The 18434-nt window shown below is 44.8% G+C and overlaps 1 protein-coding gene across 1 annotated transcript in view; it reads right to left on the bottom strand.

Annotated features, from left to right (window-relative positions):
• The window catches only part of LOC109868995 (protein bicaudal D homolog 2-like), a 78787-nt gene that overhangs the window by 24069 nt on the left and 36284 nt on the right, over positions 1–18434 (bottom strand). The window contains exons 3-9 of the mRNA XM_020458798.2: positions 7729–7881; positions 6302–6516; positions 5919–6165; positions 2621–2878; positions 2192–2395; positions 1494–2018; positions 562–713 (exon numbers count right to left, since the gene is read on the bottom strand). Coding sequence (XP_020314387.1) covers positions 562–713; positions 1494–2018; positions 2192–2395; positions 2621–2878; positions 5919–6165; positions 6302–6516; positions 7729–7881 — 1754 coding nt within the window. The remainder of the gene's footprint in view (positions 1–561; positions 714–1493; positions 2019–2191; positions 2396–2620; positions 2879–5918; positions 6166–6301; positions 6517–7728; positions 7882–18434) is intronic.

Raw genomic sequence — 18434 nt, 5'->3', positions numbered from 1 at the left:
ATAGTGTGTTCCTAATGTGTTTTAAACAGGAAGTGTGATAGTGTGTTCCTAATGTGTTTTAAACTAGGAGTGTGATAGTGTGTTCCTAATGTGTTTTAAACAGGAAGTGTGATAGTGTTTTCCTAATGTGTTTTAAACAGGAAGTGTGATAGTGTGTTCCTAATGTGTTTTAAACTAGGAGTGTGATAGTGTGTTCCTAATGTGTTTTAAACTAGGAGTGTGATAGTGTGTTCCTAATGTGTTTCAAACAGGAAGTGTGATAGTGTGTTCCTAATGTGTTTTAAACTAGGAGTGTGATAGTGTGTTCCTAATGTGTTTTAAATATAAGTGTGATAGTGTGTTCCTAATGTGTTTTAAACAGGAAGTGTGATTGTGTGTTCCTAATGTGTTTTAAACTAGGAGTGTGATAGTGTGTTCCTAATGTGTTTTAAACAGGAAGTGGGATAGTGTGTTTCAAACAGGAAGTGTGATAGTGTGTTCCTAATGTGTTTTAAACAGGAAGTGTGATAGTGTGTTCCTAATGTGTTTTAAACAGGAAGTGTGATAGCGTATTCCTCTTACCGTGTGGCAAACATGGCCCTGAGTGAGGAGAAGGTGGCGGCGTCCTCCTTCAGGGCCTTGAGTTCGTTCCTCAGCTTCATCATGGTTTCCGTCACCATGGCCTTCTCATTCTCATACTTACTCTTCAGGTTGGCCAGCGCCACCTCAGCAGTCTGCAGGGGGGACACGACACAACAACGGATCAGACCACACACCGTCTTCAAAAAGTTGACACCAACTCCAGACTTCTTCTTTTTAGAAGAAACATCAATGTGTTGAAAATCCCAAATTATTTGCATAGTCAACTTACACACAGCTCTGACACACACACTTATCCCACCAGACGTCTTTTCCCAGTCCCCAAATCCAGAACAAATTCAAGAAAAGTACAGTATTATATAGAGCCCTTATTGCATGGAACTTCTTTCCATCTCATATTGCTGAAATAAACAGCAAACCTGGTTTCAAAAGAAGCAACACCTCGCCTCTCCCCTATTTGACCTAGATGGTTTGTGTATACACTGATATGTAGGCTACATGTGCCTTTTTTACATGTATGTCGTTCTGTCCTTGAGCTGTTCTTGTCTAATGACGTTCTGTATTATGTCATTCTGTATTATGTTTCATGTTCTGTGTGGACCCCAGGAAGAGAAGCTGATGCTTTTGCAACAGATAATGGGGCATCCTAATAAAATACCAAATACCGGCAACTGGACACACACAGACTGGGGCTCTGGGCTGGCAGGGTGTGTCTGCTTTAGAGAGCATTCATCTTTTCACATGGATACAAACCCACAGCCACCAGCTGTCATGGTGTTTTGTTATGAATTTTAGCTGCAGTGCATTTGCTGTGACAGCTGAACACGCTTCAGACAGCTACCTCCCTGCCTCAGTCTCCTGACTTTGATTATTAGAGGGGAGAGAGATACAAACAGAGATATTCAGTATCTGACCTGTTTGTTGGCTTTGAGCACGGTCCTCAGGGTGGCGATCTGCTCCCTCTTGGTGCTGAGGAGGGACTTGAGTTTGAGGATTTCCCCCATGCAGGCCTCCTTGTCCTTATCAGCCACTGTGCCTAGCTCCAGAGAGGCCATCCTCTGACGGGACAGCTCTGTGGTGCGGTCCACCGCCAGCTGGAGGTGCTTGATCTGGTCCCGGATGATGGCCACCAGGTTGTACACGTTCATTGGTTCCCGGGGCGAGGGGGGAGAGGAGACAGGGGACAGGGTGCTGTCGGCAGCTTCGGGGACGGGGAACAGGCCCTTAGTGAGCAGTATGGGGGAGCGGTGGCCGCGACCCTCAGGGCTGGTGCGCCCGCCCTTGCCCTGCTTGTAGAAGTCGAGCATGACGCGGTTGGGAGTCTGGTTGTTGCACATGCACACGTGGTTGTAGAGTGTGGCCAGCTCCTCGCTGAAGGTGACCAGCTCGTCCTGCGCTACGCTCAGGCTGCCCTGGGACTCGCCCGCCACGTCACTCACCTTTACAGATAGAAAGAGAGATACTTTATCAACTAATAAACCAGTCGTTTGTGAGAAATCTGGTTTGCAAGTATGAAAAAATATATATACACAATTCATACACAGAGAAAAGTACAAATAAATCAACTACAGATATCACCAATATAACACAAACAGAAAAATATGTTTCTCACCTTGCGCAGCGCCTTCTCCAGCCTGGCCTTCTCCTCTCTCTCCACGTGGCTGGTCTTCTCCAGAGAGGCCAGCTTCTCTCCAAGGGCTGTGACATGAGTCTCCAGACGGCCTCGCTCCTCCTCATAGTGTGACTGACAGGAGTGGTACTCTGCCTTCAGGGTTTTCAGCTCCTCCTTTAGCTCACCTGCCTCCGACACCGCAACCTGAGCCCATCAGAGAGTTTCAGGAATAGCTTCAACATCTGTGTGTGTGTGTGTGTGTGTGTGTGTTATTTTAGGCTTAGGGGGTAGTTTTAGGGTTAGAATTGGGGTTAGGTTTAGGGAAAATAGGATTTTGAATGGGAATCAATTGTTTGGTCCCCACAAGGATAGTAAAACAAACGTTTGTGTGTGCTTACAGTATATGTGTTTATATACATGTTCAATTACCTTGTACTTGCACTCCAGGATCTCGGGTCCATTGATGTCCACCTCGTAGTAGTCCCCGTCCTCGTTGCTGTCGCGCTCCTTCTCATTGTCCAGGGCTGACTGGCGCTCCTTGCTGGCCTGTAGCCTCCGGATGGCGTTGAGGTTCTCGGTGAGACGGCTAACCTTGTCCTGGTGCTCCTCCAGGGCCCTGTGGGCCTGCTCCAACTGCTTCTGGGAGTCCTGCAGCGTGGACACCAGAGACACCTTCTCACGCTCCATCTAGAGACGCAGGAGACAGAACATAAGACAGATGTATTAAGTTGGTACGGTAAGTGTCTGGACAGAAAAGTGACTGAAACAATTGATAAACATTCGAATTTAGACATAATTATGCAGACATAATCTTCCCATTTCCTTGTGTTGCTCTATCCCTCTCTGTCTCAGACTACCTAATGCAAATGAATGTCCTGAAGGATGATGGTGGCGGTTTTTCAATATAACAGATAAACATCTCTGGTGGTTTGAAGGACTCACTAAGAACACTACAGTATGTAACCAAAGACAGTGCGTCTCTGTGCCAATTCAGAGCCTGTGTGACCTTGGAGATGTCTGGAATGGGTTCAACTCTGTGTTGGCAGAGGGACCAGAGCTGGGTCCATTTACACACACAAGCACTCACACAGAGTAGTGCAGGCCTCAGAGGCACCCAGCTTTTTTCAGGGGCTGATGGTGTGTCAATAATAGATGAGTATCACTGTTAATCTTACTCTGTTATTCAGCTGGGATGAATATGTCTTGATGACAGGACTCAAAAGGAGGAAATGGTTTAATAAATATCTATCTAGAATATTTAGACATGAATAGTCAGGAAAGGAACTTTTAGCTCTCAGCATATTGTATTTTTAAGTAAAGTATATACAAACGTAATTATGTGATGATACTTAGACTAAGGATACAGCTTTCCATACCCCGCCCCCCCTTACCACACCCCGCCCTCAATCTGTCCCCCTCCCTAATTCTTGTTGATGACCTTGACAAGCATCTTGGTAATGCCAAGCTTGAGGAGTCTTAATCAAATGATTTCCTCAGAGTAGACGTTTGGCATATTAAAGATGCCTGCTGCTTACAGCTAGGACTCATCTTCCATCCTCTAATGCAGATGGACGTGACCTAAATATGTAAAAGGCATATGGGCCACTGGGCCTACTGTGTAAAAGGGCAACTGGTTCGCATGAGTGAGAATCATACTCCCACGGTAGCCATTTTGGATCTGATTGCACAGTGGGAGTATTGATTCTGCTGTAACTGAAGAGTAGGGTGACCTGCTGCGAGCGGATGTCTGGGATTGATTAATCGGTCTGTGATTGATAGGGCGAGGAGAGAGAGAATGGCATCAGAGCAGTTGAATTATTGAGTAGAGGTTAGGGTTTCCCTGTTGCAATTCCGGCCAGAGGAGGGGACCCACAGGGCTGGTTGACACTATGTTGGCTTAATGCTGAACACTAAGGCCTTGCTGCTGCCTCAGAAATTCAGTATCAAAGGACCAGATCGGGTTAAATGTCATGGTACTCATACCAAGGAAATGCTATGGTAACCTAGAGGCAACCTGGTGACAACCTCATTGTGAAGTGTTGGGGGGGGGGGAATTGAGTCTTTTCACCCACAGGTATCCAACCAGTACACATTGGTAACCATGGAGACAGCTGTGGTGTTCTGATGTTCTGACAGATGGCAGGAGGGGGGGGACACACTTGTCTGACCGAGTCGACCGGCCGACTTCACATTCCAACAAGAGGCTTGGCTTCTAGGGTAGTCAAGGAAATCATTCTGATTCCAATGAATGGTATTGTATGTAGGCTCTAAGAGCTGATGAGGCTATACAGAGATCTACAGTAAATGACAGCCTGAGGTAAAAAAGCCCTCATCAGTATTTGCTATGTGTACACTTAAAGTATTGGAGTTCTATGGTGTTTTATTGCTTTTGACTCTATGCTGTAATTGACTTTGATCTCCCTTTGGCTTCTCTGGACCAATGACACTTAATAAATCAGCAAGTGATAGATTGAGCCTTCTCAAGAGCTCTACTATTGAATAAATATCCTTCTGGACCCTTGCGGGGGAAGATTGATGTACAGTGTTTGGGTGGGCCTACGCTTCAGCAAACAGGAAAGGAGGGGTGCTCAACAACAATGACAAAAATCATGAGAAGAGCTTTCAAAGAAACACTTCTAAAAGGACTAATTCATGGCAGAAAGCAGTTGGAGCACTCAACATAAAAGGCAGATCATTTTTTTTAGCTCACACTAATCCATTGTTGTGGATGAGAACAGAATGAGAACAGGTGACAAACGTCTTCATCAGAGTGACTGGACCATTGCACTTAGCTCCTATTTGACCACTAGGCTATAAATAGGAGCTAAGTGCATTGGTCAGGTCACTCTGATGTACATCGTTATTGGATCTCTGAAGAAAATAATGACAGAATCGCCACAACTAATTTACATGTATGTTAGTGTGTGTAGACTGGGCCTTCAAATACACTGGGAAAGTGTATATTAAGTGAGTCTACACACAGTGTGCAGTCAATAGTCCATTCTTCTATTCCCAACTCCAAACAAGATTTGAATTACGAGGGTGACTGAGGGTCCTGGGCACGACAACGTTCCCGTAGGCTTTGAAGATATCAAAGTATGTTTTGAACATTTTAATATCAATGAGTATTTCAAACCTTGACGTCATTCATATCATACACAGTGTAACAGATTCACTGAATGCAACATTATGGTTATACCTGCAGCGGCTGGATATTCCTGACTGTTATCCCTCTCATGCAGTCATACACAGTGTAACAGATTCACTGAATGCAACATTATGGTTATAGCTGCAGCGGCTGGATATTCCTGACTGTTATCCCTCTCATGCAGTCATACACAGTGTAACAGATTCACTGAATGCAACATTATGGTTATAGCTGCAGCAGCTGGATATTCCTGACTGTTATCCCTCTCATGCAGTCATACACAGTGTAACAGATTCACTGAATGCAACATTATGGTTATAGCTGCAGCAGCTGGATATTCCTGACTGTTATCCCTCTCATGCAGTCATACACAGTGTAACAGATTCACTGAATGCAACATTATGGTTATAGCTGCAGCAGCTGGATATTCCTGACTGTTATCCCTCTCATGCAGTCATACACAGTGTAACAGATTCACTGAATGCAACATTATGGTTATACCTGCAGCAGCTGGATATTCCTGACTGTTATCCCTCTCATGCAGTCATACACAGTGTAACAGATTCACTGTCTACGTACCTGCAGCAGCTGCTGTTTGAGTTTCTGGATCTCAGAGATGTTGAGTTCACTCAGCAGGTCGTCTACCAGGCTGGGGACGGGGCGGAACAGGTCCCCCTTCTTGGGCGTGGACGCACGGTTGTCCTCAGTGATGGCGTTGGCAAGCTTGCTGAAGCCATTCTCGTAACCATGGAGAGCCTCGTCGTTGTTGGGTTCTGTGGCTGCGTCGTCGCTGAACTTGAGCCCATCCAGAGAGATGCTGAGCGGGCTGGGAAGAGAGAGAGGACCAGAACATGATAACATGAATTTCACAGTTATTCTCATAATGCTGTTTATTATATTGTACAGGGTTTTGATGGATGAAGTGTTACAGATGGAATTGGTGCCTTTGATTGTGTATGTACCTGTGGTACATAGAGTCGCCTATGCTCATGTAGTGGGAGAGCTCTTTCCTTAGGGCGGCCTTCTGCTCGCACTCAGTCTTGATGGTCTCCAGGGCTTCCCCTAGCTGTCGCTCGGCGATCTCCTTCAGGCGGATTGCGTCCTCTAATTGGCTGTTCAGGAACTGGGTGTCTTCCTCCAGACGACGAATCTCGTGCTTCAGACCCTCAAACTCCACCTGTAGGGGCGGGACAGACAGGTAGGTGTTAATAAAAGCATAAAGGTGGGCTTATATAGGGGAAATGGAAATAGGACACCAAACTGGTTTAATCAACTCGTTTTGTCACCATAAAAAGGGGGCTTTTAAAAGTGCAAAATTGCCTTTGGTACTGTAATCTGTAATACTCTAGTCTACAGCCTTCTGTTTTAAAATCATGTCTTTAAATTTAACAAACATCATCCCTGGATATGCGGCATGTGAAGTGTTAGCAGTTCCCACATTTAAAAAATAATTTCGAAAGGAAATCCCCCATGTTTTTTGCCATTGATGTGAATTAAACTCAGAGTATTTGCTTTGCAACACCGCAGCTCTCTCCGTCTCTGTGGCATACAGAGGGAAAACTGGCTAGAAGTGGGCATTACCAGAAACACTACATTAAATTGTGTCACATTCAGACACGCTTCTCTCTAGGTGCAAATAGGCCTCCACATAAAGGCGTATCGCTTAATTAAATCTGAGCATGGTTTCTATAATCTGAATTAAATCAGTGTATTCCAGGTCTATGTGAGCAGCAGACACTGGAGAGTGCAGACAGACAGACAGGGGTCTATGGTGTGAATACATGGACAACTGTGAGTCGCAAAGACTGGGTTGTGTGGTAGACAGTAGTGCAAAGCCTAGGTTCAGAGAGCCTGGGTTAACTGGGCCTCAAGCAGATTCAGCTATACGCAGTGAGGGGTTCATAATGAAGTGTGAGTGGAGGCGAAGCCTACAGAAGCAAGAGAGTGCATGTAAAGCAGTGGAGGCAGCTGAGGGGAGGACGGCGCATAATAATGGCTGGAACGGAGCGAATGGAATGGCATCAAAACACAAGGATACCATGTGTTTAATGTATTAGATACCATTCCACTGATTCCGCACCAGCCATTACCACAAGCCCATCCTCCCCAATTAAGGTGCCACCAACCTCCTGTGATGTAAAGATCAAATCAAATTCTATTTGTTACATGCGACGAATACAAAAGTGAAATGCTTGATGGGTTGATCTCATCTCATTTCCCTTCCCCCTTCCCCCATCCCATCTAGCCCCACCCCAACCCTCTGTTGAGCAAAGAGACCAGTTTCTTCAGGATGATGTTCCCTTACCTATTCTCCTTACTATCCCACATCCCCATTTGCCAACCTAGCGACCCCCCCTCCTCTCCCCGGTGTAGTGGTTTTGCTCTTCACCTGGGTCTGTTTGAGCCCGGAAACCTGTTTCTGAAAAGAGATGTTCTCCTCCTCCAGCTCTGTGTAGTCCTGCAGCAGACGTGCCTCCCGGAACTTATACTCTTTGATGTCATCACGCAGGCGAGTCCGCTGCAGCTCCACCACCTGGATGTTCTGTAGGGGTGAACGACAGGGACAGAGGGAGAAGAGGAGGGAGGGATGGAGAGAAAGAAATTAGAACAAGGCTGTAACGTAACAAAATGTGGAAAAAGTCAAGGGGTCTGAATAGTTTCCGAAGGCACTGTATGTTAGACTTGAGTACAGTAGCCTACATGTATTGACACATCAAGATGTCGGAGCAGCTCGATGTAGTACAGACGCTAGCATGTGTTATCAATACCTGACAGATTAACATGCTTACTGTAATACAGATACAGCGGAATGCAGCATCTCCCACCTTGCAGTGAGCTTGGCCTCGTCTCCTTTAATAACTTGAATGTAAGAATGTAGCGAGGGAAGAGAGGAGAGAGAGAACTCAGAGATAACTCCCTGTTCCCCTCCTCCGATGACAGACTGACAGGCTCAAAGCCAACAGGATCAGATACTGTAAGCCCTGCAGAGCAGCCAGCCTGTGTCCTCACCATCTCTCTCTGTCCCCCTGTCTGTCCTCCTTCATACCCCTTCCTTCCCCTCCGTTGGCCTCGAATACCTCCCCTACCACCCCTTAAACCTTCCCCTGTCACCCCCCCATCCCTACCCATCCCAGCCAGTCGCCCCTTCGCTTACAAATGCCTAAGTCTGAAGGTTAGGCTACATAAAAGCTCTGCAGTAAGGAGATACTCAGTAAAGGCGTGTGTGGTGCTTGCTCTGAATGTATGTGTGTGTGACTTTGAGAGCGAGCATGTGCAACCTGTTTTCTGCAGTTATCAGTGTATGAATCCATTAATTTTGAGAGTGAGTTCAGCCATGCAGTGGGGTCTCTTTGATTATGCGTGCATGTGTGTAGCGTGACACACAACCTCTAATCCTTTCAGGTGACCGAGTTAAGGTGAAAAAGGAGTATCCGTCAACACACACGTCACTCCAGTCACAAATCAGAGGGGTCACTATCTTTAAGAACAGGTGCTGATTGAGTATGTGGAAAGTTTGAAATGCATTCTACAAAAACATCTCAGTAATTTGACTCATCAGTTTAACCAATGTAATCAATTTAACCAATTGAATCAACCCATTTGTCTTTATTACTGTCCATTACCCATCTAATAGGACTTATTCATTCAATAGGACTTATTCATGAGGTTGTGTGCATGTATAATGAGTGTGGGCATAGTCTATCCTGCCTGTGTGGAAATCCTGGTATTGGTGCATTGATGAATAATGCATGATCTACCATACAGATCACACCAATCACGATAATACTACACTGTAATTACACTTCGGAATCTCCAGCTGGGAAGGCAGGAAGGAATCGATACAATCGCCATACAACTACAGTGGCTAAATCATTACCTACAGTCTTTGGACTTTACAGTATACTTAAATGTCTGTGTATTTCCCTAATCTGGTGTACATTCCGCTAACAGTCTTTTAGTACTTAAAAACACACTTGAATGGTAGTCTATGCTTAAATAGCCAGGTTAAGGCTGCACAGTAAGTGAAGGGTTAGGCTGACTGAAATACACTGACTATAATGAGAAAAGTTGGAATGTAGAAGGGGCTCTTGCCTGCTTATCTGTAAAATGTAAATGACATGACGGCTGTGCTGAAGTCAAGACCTAAAGCCCCATACGAGACATTCTGACTCATTTGGTTGGACCCTATCAACAACACTCAGCAGTGTAATTCCTTCACCTATAGACTACATTTAGCAGTGACACCACTGACATTTCTCAGAAAGCTAAAATGAACAGAGCACAGCTGCAGGACTGAGAGTTTCTGCACGCAGGGTCAAAATAAGGCCATCTCAATGACACTACTTCTGGACTTAAGAGCATGTTCAATGGAGAGAGTTCCAGAGTAGAGGTTTAAAGGAGCAGTTAACTATTTTACAATATGATACGAGATGGTTCCTCAACCTGATAGTAGTCTATGGGCCAGGAGAAATTGTAATCCATGGTTCGGTTTTCTTTAAACAGCCACTACAAACTTAAGCTAACTTTAGACACCGCTAGCTAAAAATCAATGGTAATGATAGGGGCATGTCCATATCACCTTGAAGTAACCTCAAACCAAATATGGAGTTTATTTGAGTAGATTTCAGGTGCTTTTGGTCATGTCCCCATCACTTCCATATATTTTTAGCTAGCGGTGGCTAAGGTTAGCTGAAGATTGTAGTGAACCCAAATTTTGGATTACAATTTCTCCTGGCCCATAGACTACTATCAAGGTGAGGAACCATCTAACATCATGTTGTAAAATAGTGAACTACTTAAGTCCAGGAGCAGGCTAAATCTATGTTAGCGTAATCTACAGTGCAAGTGTGTTTCCCTTTTCTCTACAGTGATTTGTCATGTGCAGGATTGACAGATAGCCAGGTGGTCCAGTCTAAGTAATATGGAACGGTCTCTTCCAGTCCAGGGTCAGTTTCCTCAGCTGGAGGGTCAGTGCTGTCTGGCCTTAATGAATACCGACCACCACACAAACTGATTAAGAAGCTCCCCAAACCGATTAGGATGCAAACGAGGGTTTTGACCTTCCACCCTGCTATCCGTAAGAGCCCACTCTGCTCCCGCCATCACTGACCATGCAGAGGTCCTCGGCGACTGCGTGAAGGGGTGTCTGCAATTCTGCCGGACAGAAAAGGTGGGCTGTAGTTACACAGCAGGGGTTATGGTGGCTGAGTGTGTGGCTGCCATAAAACCTGATTAACATTTACTCAGGTGAATGACAGAGCCCTCCCCTGGGGGTTTCTGGTTTTGTTGTCATTTGACGTCCCACATTAAGGACCCTGTCAATGTGAGGTGTCTGATTAACATAAAGAGATGTGTGGACTCCCTGCCTGCTGTCACTACAGGCACACACCAACTGCCTCACTCAGACACACACACTCAAACCCACCTGACTGGGGAGTGTGTGTGTTTGGATAATACTTAAGAGTATTAATGTTAATGTGTGCAAACTGTGCACAAGTACACAAGCATAGCTGTAGTGATAAATTAAGCCTAATGTGCAGTATACAGTATGTGTGCATATCTCTGTGTCCTCTGATAAGTCCTTGACTGTGGTGTAATCCTCTCTCTATATGGGATGCAGTGGGTGCTGCTGTAAAGGATATGAAAGCACTGGCTCAGTAGATTCTAGAGGTCAGAGCTCCCTCCTCTGAGCCAATTCAGTCATACTGGAACTCTACTGAACACTTTCAAACCTATAGCTCCAATTTCACAACTAAAACCGCCTTCGACAGCATACCGAGTCTTAACCAGCTCATGTCTCAGCAAAGCTTAGAGTTCGTACCTAAAGTGTTTGAGCTTTTCACAATCACCGCTATTGAAAATAGCTCTATAACTCGGTAAATCACTATGTTAGAGGTTACAGCTCAATACCGCTGTAGATTAGGTGGGTTTTGAAACTGTGGTTAGACTCTGGCTTGGTCTTAATAGTATGGGATATCTAGTGTGTTTCTCCATGAAAATCCCACATTTACTACCTTTTCCCATTTCCCTTCCCTGGAAAGAAGGTACAAGATTCCCAGATGGCACGAAGAGGGATTACTGATATGACAGCACTGTCTGGCTCACAATAATGGGATTTGTACTGGATACAAGGTAATGTATTGTGTTCTTCCCACCCCACACTAAGACATTACTCCATTTCACTACCTTTTCAAGCTTTTTTTATTATCTGAAAGCAACCTTTGCTTTTATACTGACAACACCATCAGGTCAGTAGGTACCCAACATGACAACAAGTGGTGGTGTGTTGGACACAGTCACTCATCTACATATAGAGGTCTATAGAGCCTGTCTGCATTCCTGATTTCTGTACCTGTAAGCTGTGTAATATTGACATAAGCTCAGAACCACTTGTTTTTCAAACATGGTCCTGTTTTATCAATTGCTGTGCTGAACAATGGACAGTTCATTACCTCAGTCAAATTACTATGTAGCTTAAATTTGTGTGTATTTATATTTATTTTTGCAATAAAGATCATGATGCTACAATAATACAAACTCACAATAGCCTGATGATATACACATGATTTAAATAGCAGGACAATGTAAAGTCCATTATCCCGCTGAAGAGTATGGATTTGACTGTTTGAGAAGGTTTGAATCCTAAGCAATCTATTGTTGGAAGTACAATAGACCAACATAGATACTGTAGTAGGTCAAAGCTGTGTGCTGGAAAACCTTGGTAGCGCATGGGTGAAGTATGCATTGTGATGCTGTAAAACCTTGGTAGCGCATGGGTGAAGTATGCATTGTGATGCTGTAAAACCTTGGTAGCGCATGGGTGAAGTATGCATTGTGATGCTGTAAAACCTTGGTAGCGCATGGGTGAAGTATGCATTGTGATGCTGTAAAACCTTGGTAGCGCATGGGTGAAGTATGCATTGTAATGCTCATGTGAATTTCAATTCTTTTTTGGATTCAGACCAATGCCTACTTCTCACTTAAAACATGTTTCTTTTTTACACCGGAGGGTGATTATGTAACATTATTATACAACATGATTCAGCATAACACAGCAATACTGTAAAGTAAAAATACACAATGACAAATGTCAACAGAAATAATGTACTTATTAGTATTTCATTTATATTATCAGCTGATTTTCCAGAGGGAAGAGAAAAACCATACGTTTAAGCTGCAAAACCTTTCCCTGATCTCTTTTAACAAGACAATCACGCAAGTTCCTGGAAAATACACAAATAATCAACATGCAGCCTATCCATGAACCATTTACATACATTACTGACTGTTATATTAGGTGCTCTGTATTCTGCAACAACAGAGGGCTGTGCTACATACTTCTCCCCCTGACATCCTTGTCATCCACCTTGGTGGAAACAACCTAGGATACACCAAGGGGACACAGACGTGCTGATTTCGAGGTGGTCATCCGAATGTTTCCTGGGACAATGGTGGTCTTCTCTGATATCGCGCAGCAGAGGAGCTAGATATTCCAGTGAGACCAGCGCGTAGAGAGGGCCCGGGGCTCTGTCAATCTCCTGGTGTACGCGTTTCAGGGAACACAATCCGTCACCCTGCCATTAAGCAGTGGAGTGGAGCGGGGTGGAGAGCATCTGACGGATGAGGGCAATGATGTATTCCTTGAGAGTTGGGAGTTGGTCTCTCCAGTCTCCACCGTTCTCTCCTCCGTAGAAGCAAGACGTGCAAAGTAGTACACACATCACACACCCTGTTCATTGCCACTCAACGATGCACTTTTAAGAGCCATCTAATCATTGAAAATAAGCACACACCGGGCATGTGTGTGTTGTGACTGGTATGGGCGGGGGAGTCCAAACTATACACGACAGAGAATGGTCAAAACGTATCCTCCGAGAGGCGAACTCAGGACCTTTAGATCCCAGGGTGGTGACGTAAACTATTATGGTACAAACCACTATGTGCCGCTGTGCGGTTTGTTGCAACCTTCAGGTTACCAATTAAATAAAAAAAACGTTATTTTGATCAATGTATTTATAGGCTACTATTTCATCCCTCAACAAAAATATAGGCCTAGTCCCGACACATCTACGGTTGCTAGCCAAGCCAGCTGGCCGTTCATTCTATTGGTTAGGTTGCCAGAGACCCGACCCGGATGTTAAGTCTTTTTGTTCTGTATCTATGAACATTACCCAGTCGTTTGTTCTAAATGTTCCGTTGCCATGCTGGCTGGCAACGCTCTCCTCCCTTGCTTGCTAGCTAGCCAACTACGGCTAACACAGTCATGTCAAACTGTGCAGCAAGAATAACAGCAAAGTAGCTGCATTTCATTTATTTGTTTATATCAATATTGAAACAATGTTGCAAATGTGCAGATACAGATAGCAAATGTAGGCTAGAAGCATTTGGGGAATAACGTCTAGATGCTTTTTACAGTTGAGATCAAGTTAATGAATTGGCTGGCTGGGCTGATGGGACAGTGGATGTGCAGGGATTTCTCAGATGTAACAGAAAACAAGATTCACATTTTAAGTCATAGGCTGACCTGTGCTAAACAGGTTTTTTAGTATGGCTTAGAATGCGTCTCAACCAATCCCAATGTTTGTTTTGACCAACCCTTTGTAGAATAACCAATTTACTGCATGGTGACGTCCCCATGGAAAGCAGTAACTCCTGCCCATGCAAACCTGTTGATTAGAAGGGCCTGTTTAGATTGTATTTTCAACCAGAAACTATCAGGAAATAACATGGATAACATTTTGTCACACTTTTACAATGTTAGTTTCATCATCTGTGACAATATATAAAACACAGGAAAAACAGAATTTTGACAGCACTGGTCATTAATGTCTATGGGACATCATGAAAATGACCTCTCACATGGTGCCTGAACCTTTCTGACACAATTATGTATCATAAAAATGTCTGCATCCGATATAGCAGACAGGTACTGTATCAAGCGTTGTTTAGGCTGTCTAGAGACTGCCTATTTTTCTATTTTAAATCTCTCATAGATAAAGAAGGTCAACAGTCACGGGGCAAAGCAAACAGTGACTAGTCTCATGACAGATCAACTGACAGAGGTTTGGATAAAATCATCCCCCTGACTAAAGCAGGTTTGCCCAGAAAAAGAAAGAAACGCATGACGATTAGGGGCTCTGTTAATTCTCCTTAAACCTCTCTCAGATGTTTCTCTCCTATTCTCCTCTCTTTCACACTCTCCAGGTCCTCTTGCCACCCTCTCCCTTTCTCCCTCCTTCCCTAGTTGCCTAATTTTAAAGCTAGCTGACAAAGGGTCCTTTCAGTGTCCTCAGTCCCCATCACAATGCCAGCCTCAGTGCCCTGGATCCACCCGCTGTCCGCCTTCTGCCCGCTACCTCACCTCCCGGTGCCCATAAAGTGCCAGTGGAGGGGTGTCACTATCTCCTGCAAATAGTGAGATTTACACTCCAACCCCCTCCATCTAGCCAATTAGCCCTGGCCACCCACCATGCCACTGCACCAGTCCCTGTGTGTGCGTGTGTTCACAATGGAGTTGGCTCCTTCAGGCAGACAGAGCCACACACAAGGACACCAGTCGAGCACCAGTACCAGCACTGTTACTGAAGACTTGCTCCCAGCATTAATATGGCTCTAAAATCAGCTTCTCTGTTTTCACAGAGAAAGAGCGATGTAAGTGGGGTAAGTACATAGGAATACGTGGATTCATGTGTTCATTAAGTGGGGTAAGTACATAGGAATACGTGGATTCATGTGTTCATTAAGTGGGGTAAGTACATAGGAATACGTGGATTCATGTGTTCATTAAGTGGGGGCTGATTCTTGTGTTCAGGTTTTCATGTGTTTACTCAGAAGGGCCTCCTATTTTAGACCTCAATCACACAGCCTAAGTATAAAAACATGTGAGCTACATTTTGGAGAAGGACATCTGGTTTCCAGAAAGCCAATCTTAAGACTAATTTCAGTCCCAGAGCCAAAATAACGGAGGAATCCGGGATCTGTCGAAAATCGTAAGTCCATGTGAAGTAAATGTCGTCTTAAGAACTTCTTTGCCCAAATCTCCGTAATAAACACTAGTCTTTAGCTGGCTCAAAGCAAAGTGTGGGGATTCATTAAGCTCTCAACAGACGTTTTTCCAAACAGACGGGGGGGTCAAACAGACGGGGTGTCAAACTCACTCAGAGACGGAGGTCTTCAGACCCCTCCCCTCCGAGAACTGGAGAAATCGCTAAGCAGCAAAACGCTATCGCAGAGTTTAACCAAACCTGCTGAATCCCAACATGGACGGATTTGAGGAAAGGGGTTAAACAAGGAAGGGTGAGAGAGAGAGGAGGAGACAAAGGGAGAGAGAAAGAATGAAAGAGAGCGACAAAATGGGACACCAAATTGAGAGACTGCATGCAGAATTCTGCAAAAACATCCTCCATGTACAACGTAAAACAAGTAATTCATGCAGAGCAGAATTAGGACAATACCCGCTAATTATCAAAACCCAGAAAGACATTAAATTCTACAACCACCTAAAAGAAAGCGACTCCCAAACCTTCCATAACAAAGCCATCAACTATAGAGAGATGAACCTGGAGAAGACTCCCCTAAGCAAGTGGCCCTGGGACTCTGTTCACAAACACAAACAGACCCCATATAGCCCCAGGACAGCAACACAATTAGACCCAACCAAATCAGGAGAAAACATGGAAAGAATTAACCAAAAAACGGAGCAAACTAGAATGCTTTTTGGCCCTAAACAGAGAGTAAACAGTGGCAGAATACCTGACCACTGTGACTGACCCAAAATGAAGAAAAGCTTTGACTGTGTACAGACTCCGTGAGGTTAGCCTTGCTATTGAGAAAGCCTGTCGACTCTTGAGAGCTAGGTCTGCCTATGTGCACACTGCCCACAAAATTAGGTGAAAACTGAGCTGCACTTCCTGAACCTCTGCCAAATGTATGACCATAATAGTGAAACATATTTTCCTCAGATTACACAGACCCACACAGAATTCGAAAACAAATCAAACGTTGAAAAACTCCTATACACAGTTGACATCAATCTCTTCGCCACTGGCTCAACCTTGACACACCCACATGACACGCAGGCATATCCACGCACACACACTCACTGTATACACATTCCTCGATAATTGGCTCTTATCTGTCCCTCCGCAGACAAGAGGGCAGGCGGATGGCACGGCTGGCGCTCTCAAGCAAGGGAGGAATGCCAGATCTGATGTGAGAGGAGAGTGACGTCACTGACGCCAGGGCTGGATGATGGGCACGTGATGCCAGTCTCAGGACCTAGTGCCTGTACCCTGCGTAATAAGGCATTTATGCTGCTGCACTGGGACTCAAGTTTCACCCATTACTAAAGCAACAAGTAACCTGTAACCACAGTAGATGTACTATAGCCAATGTCTGATATATAAAGTTATACTCAAGTATGATCTCCTTTCACCAGCAGCGGTTGTTAACCTTTCCCTCCATCACACCACAGCAGAGCACTCGCCAGCAGAGCACTCGCCAGCAGAGCACACGCCAGCAGAGCACACGCCAGCAGAGCACACGCCAGCAGAGCACACGCCAGCAGAGCACACGCCAGCAGAGCACACGCCAGCAGAGGACTCGCCAGCAGAGGACTCGCCAGCAGAGCACACGCCAGCAGAGCACACGCCAGCAGAGCACACGCCAGCAGAGCACTCCCTGCTCTCTCCCTGTGTCATTTCAGGCCTGCCCAGATCCCCAGGGTTGCAGTCTCAGGACCACATCAATACGACAGCCATGATGGCGCCATGATGGCGCTAGTTAAATCAGCTGAAACCATCAGGGTGTGATTAGTCCTGCCTGGACACGCCAAGCGGAGTTCTATCGGTAGCAATGCAGTCACGCAAGTCTGAAACTGTGGTGTAGTAGCCACAGTAAACAGTATCTGGATGTATAGCAAATATATATGGGTGTGTACATTGTGCAAGTGAGGGCAGGTTTGGTTAATTGGGAACACTTCAATGCTAGTATGGGTATGTGTATCTGCTGCTACAATGTATTATACTAATCCTGCTGCTCACTCACTAACCCTGATTACACAACTGCTACCAGTATCCCTCTAATGTATCACTACTGATAATGATCAGGGCCTCAAATTACATTTTTGGTACTCCAGCCACTGTGGCAGGTAGATTTAAAAATGTACCAGCCACTCAGAATTTTTACCAGCCAAAATATATGTTCCCGTGGTAATGCGGCTCCACTCATGTTTGTGCCTGTGAGATTGAGTCTGACTAGTAGAAGCGTTGTCTTCTCTTCCCTAGCAGTTGAATCTCAAACATTGACAAACAACCTAGCTTGTGAACAAAACAATGTAACCTACTAACAATAAGTAAATTAGACCAACTTTTATGCCTGTGCACAGTGTTTTCTAAAATGAACCTAATAACAATGGAACCTACTAACAATGTAAGTAAATTAAACCAACTTTTATGCTTGTGCACAGCGTTTCTAAAAATAAATCTTTCACTCAGCTCCTCAGTTGCGTACAGCCCCCAACCAGGCAGTGTTGCAGCGCAAGGTGGGATAGGCTATATAGGATTCCCTTTGACTTTGTGCGATTATTTCACCAGCTATGAAAAGAAAATTACAGAAATACTTTGAAAACAGCTACTGCAGTATTTAATTGACTATACATGTGACTCGTTTCAGGAAACTAGGCGTATGTCATACGTCGCTACTTCACAGGACAGGCATTTCAACATTTATTTTTTGGCAGAAATACCTTCTGGAACATGTGAAATTTCATGTGCCCTAATAACGAACTTGTATACCATTGTTAAATTACAAGCCTTGTTGGTTTATCCATGTAAAAAGACAGGAACCTTCCCACTAGCCATGATTGGCTGAGATAGATGGGCAGAAATGCCGGGAGATGAGTTTGGATTGGTCTGCCATGTAGCACGCTTCTGTCTATAACATGAGCGGTTCAGTATGTGTTGACAGTCCTCATACTACAGCTATGAGAATGTTTGTATTGGTAGTAGTATGACTTGGGATTATGCCCCAGGTAGCACAGTGGATCTGGGCCGATTCCGGCTGAGAGTCAGACTCGGCCGACGTCATGTGTCTTCG

The sequence above is a fragment of the Oncorhynchus kisutch genome, linkage group LG24 (assembly GCF_002021735.2).
Source record: "Oncorhynchus kisutch isolate 150728-3 linkage group LG24, Okis_V2, whole genome shotgun sequence".
Classification (NCBI taxonomy): domain Eukaryota; kingdom Metazoa; phylum Chordata; class Actinopteri; order Salmoniformes; family Salmonidae; genus Oncorhynchus; species Oncorhynchus kisutch.
The sequence above is the reverse complement of the archived record's forward strand: the minus strand, read 5'-3'. Positions and strand labels throughout refer to the sequence as shown.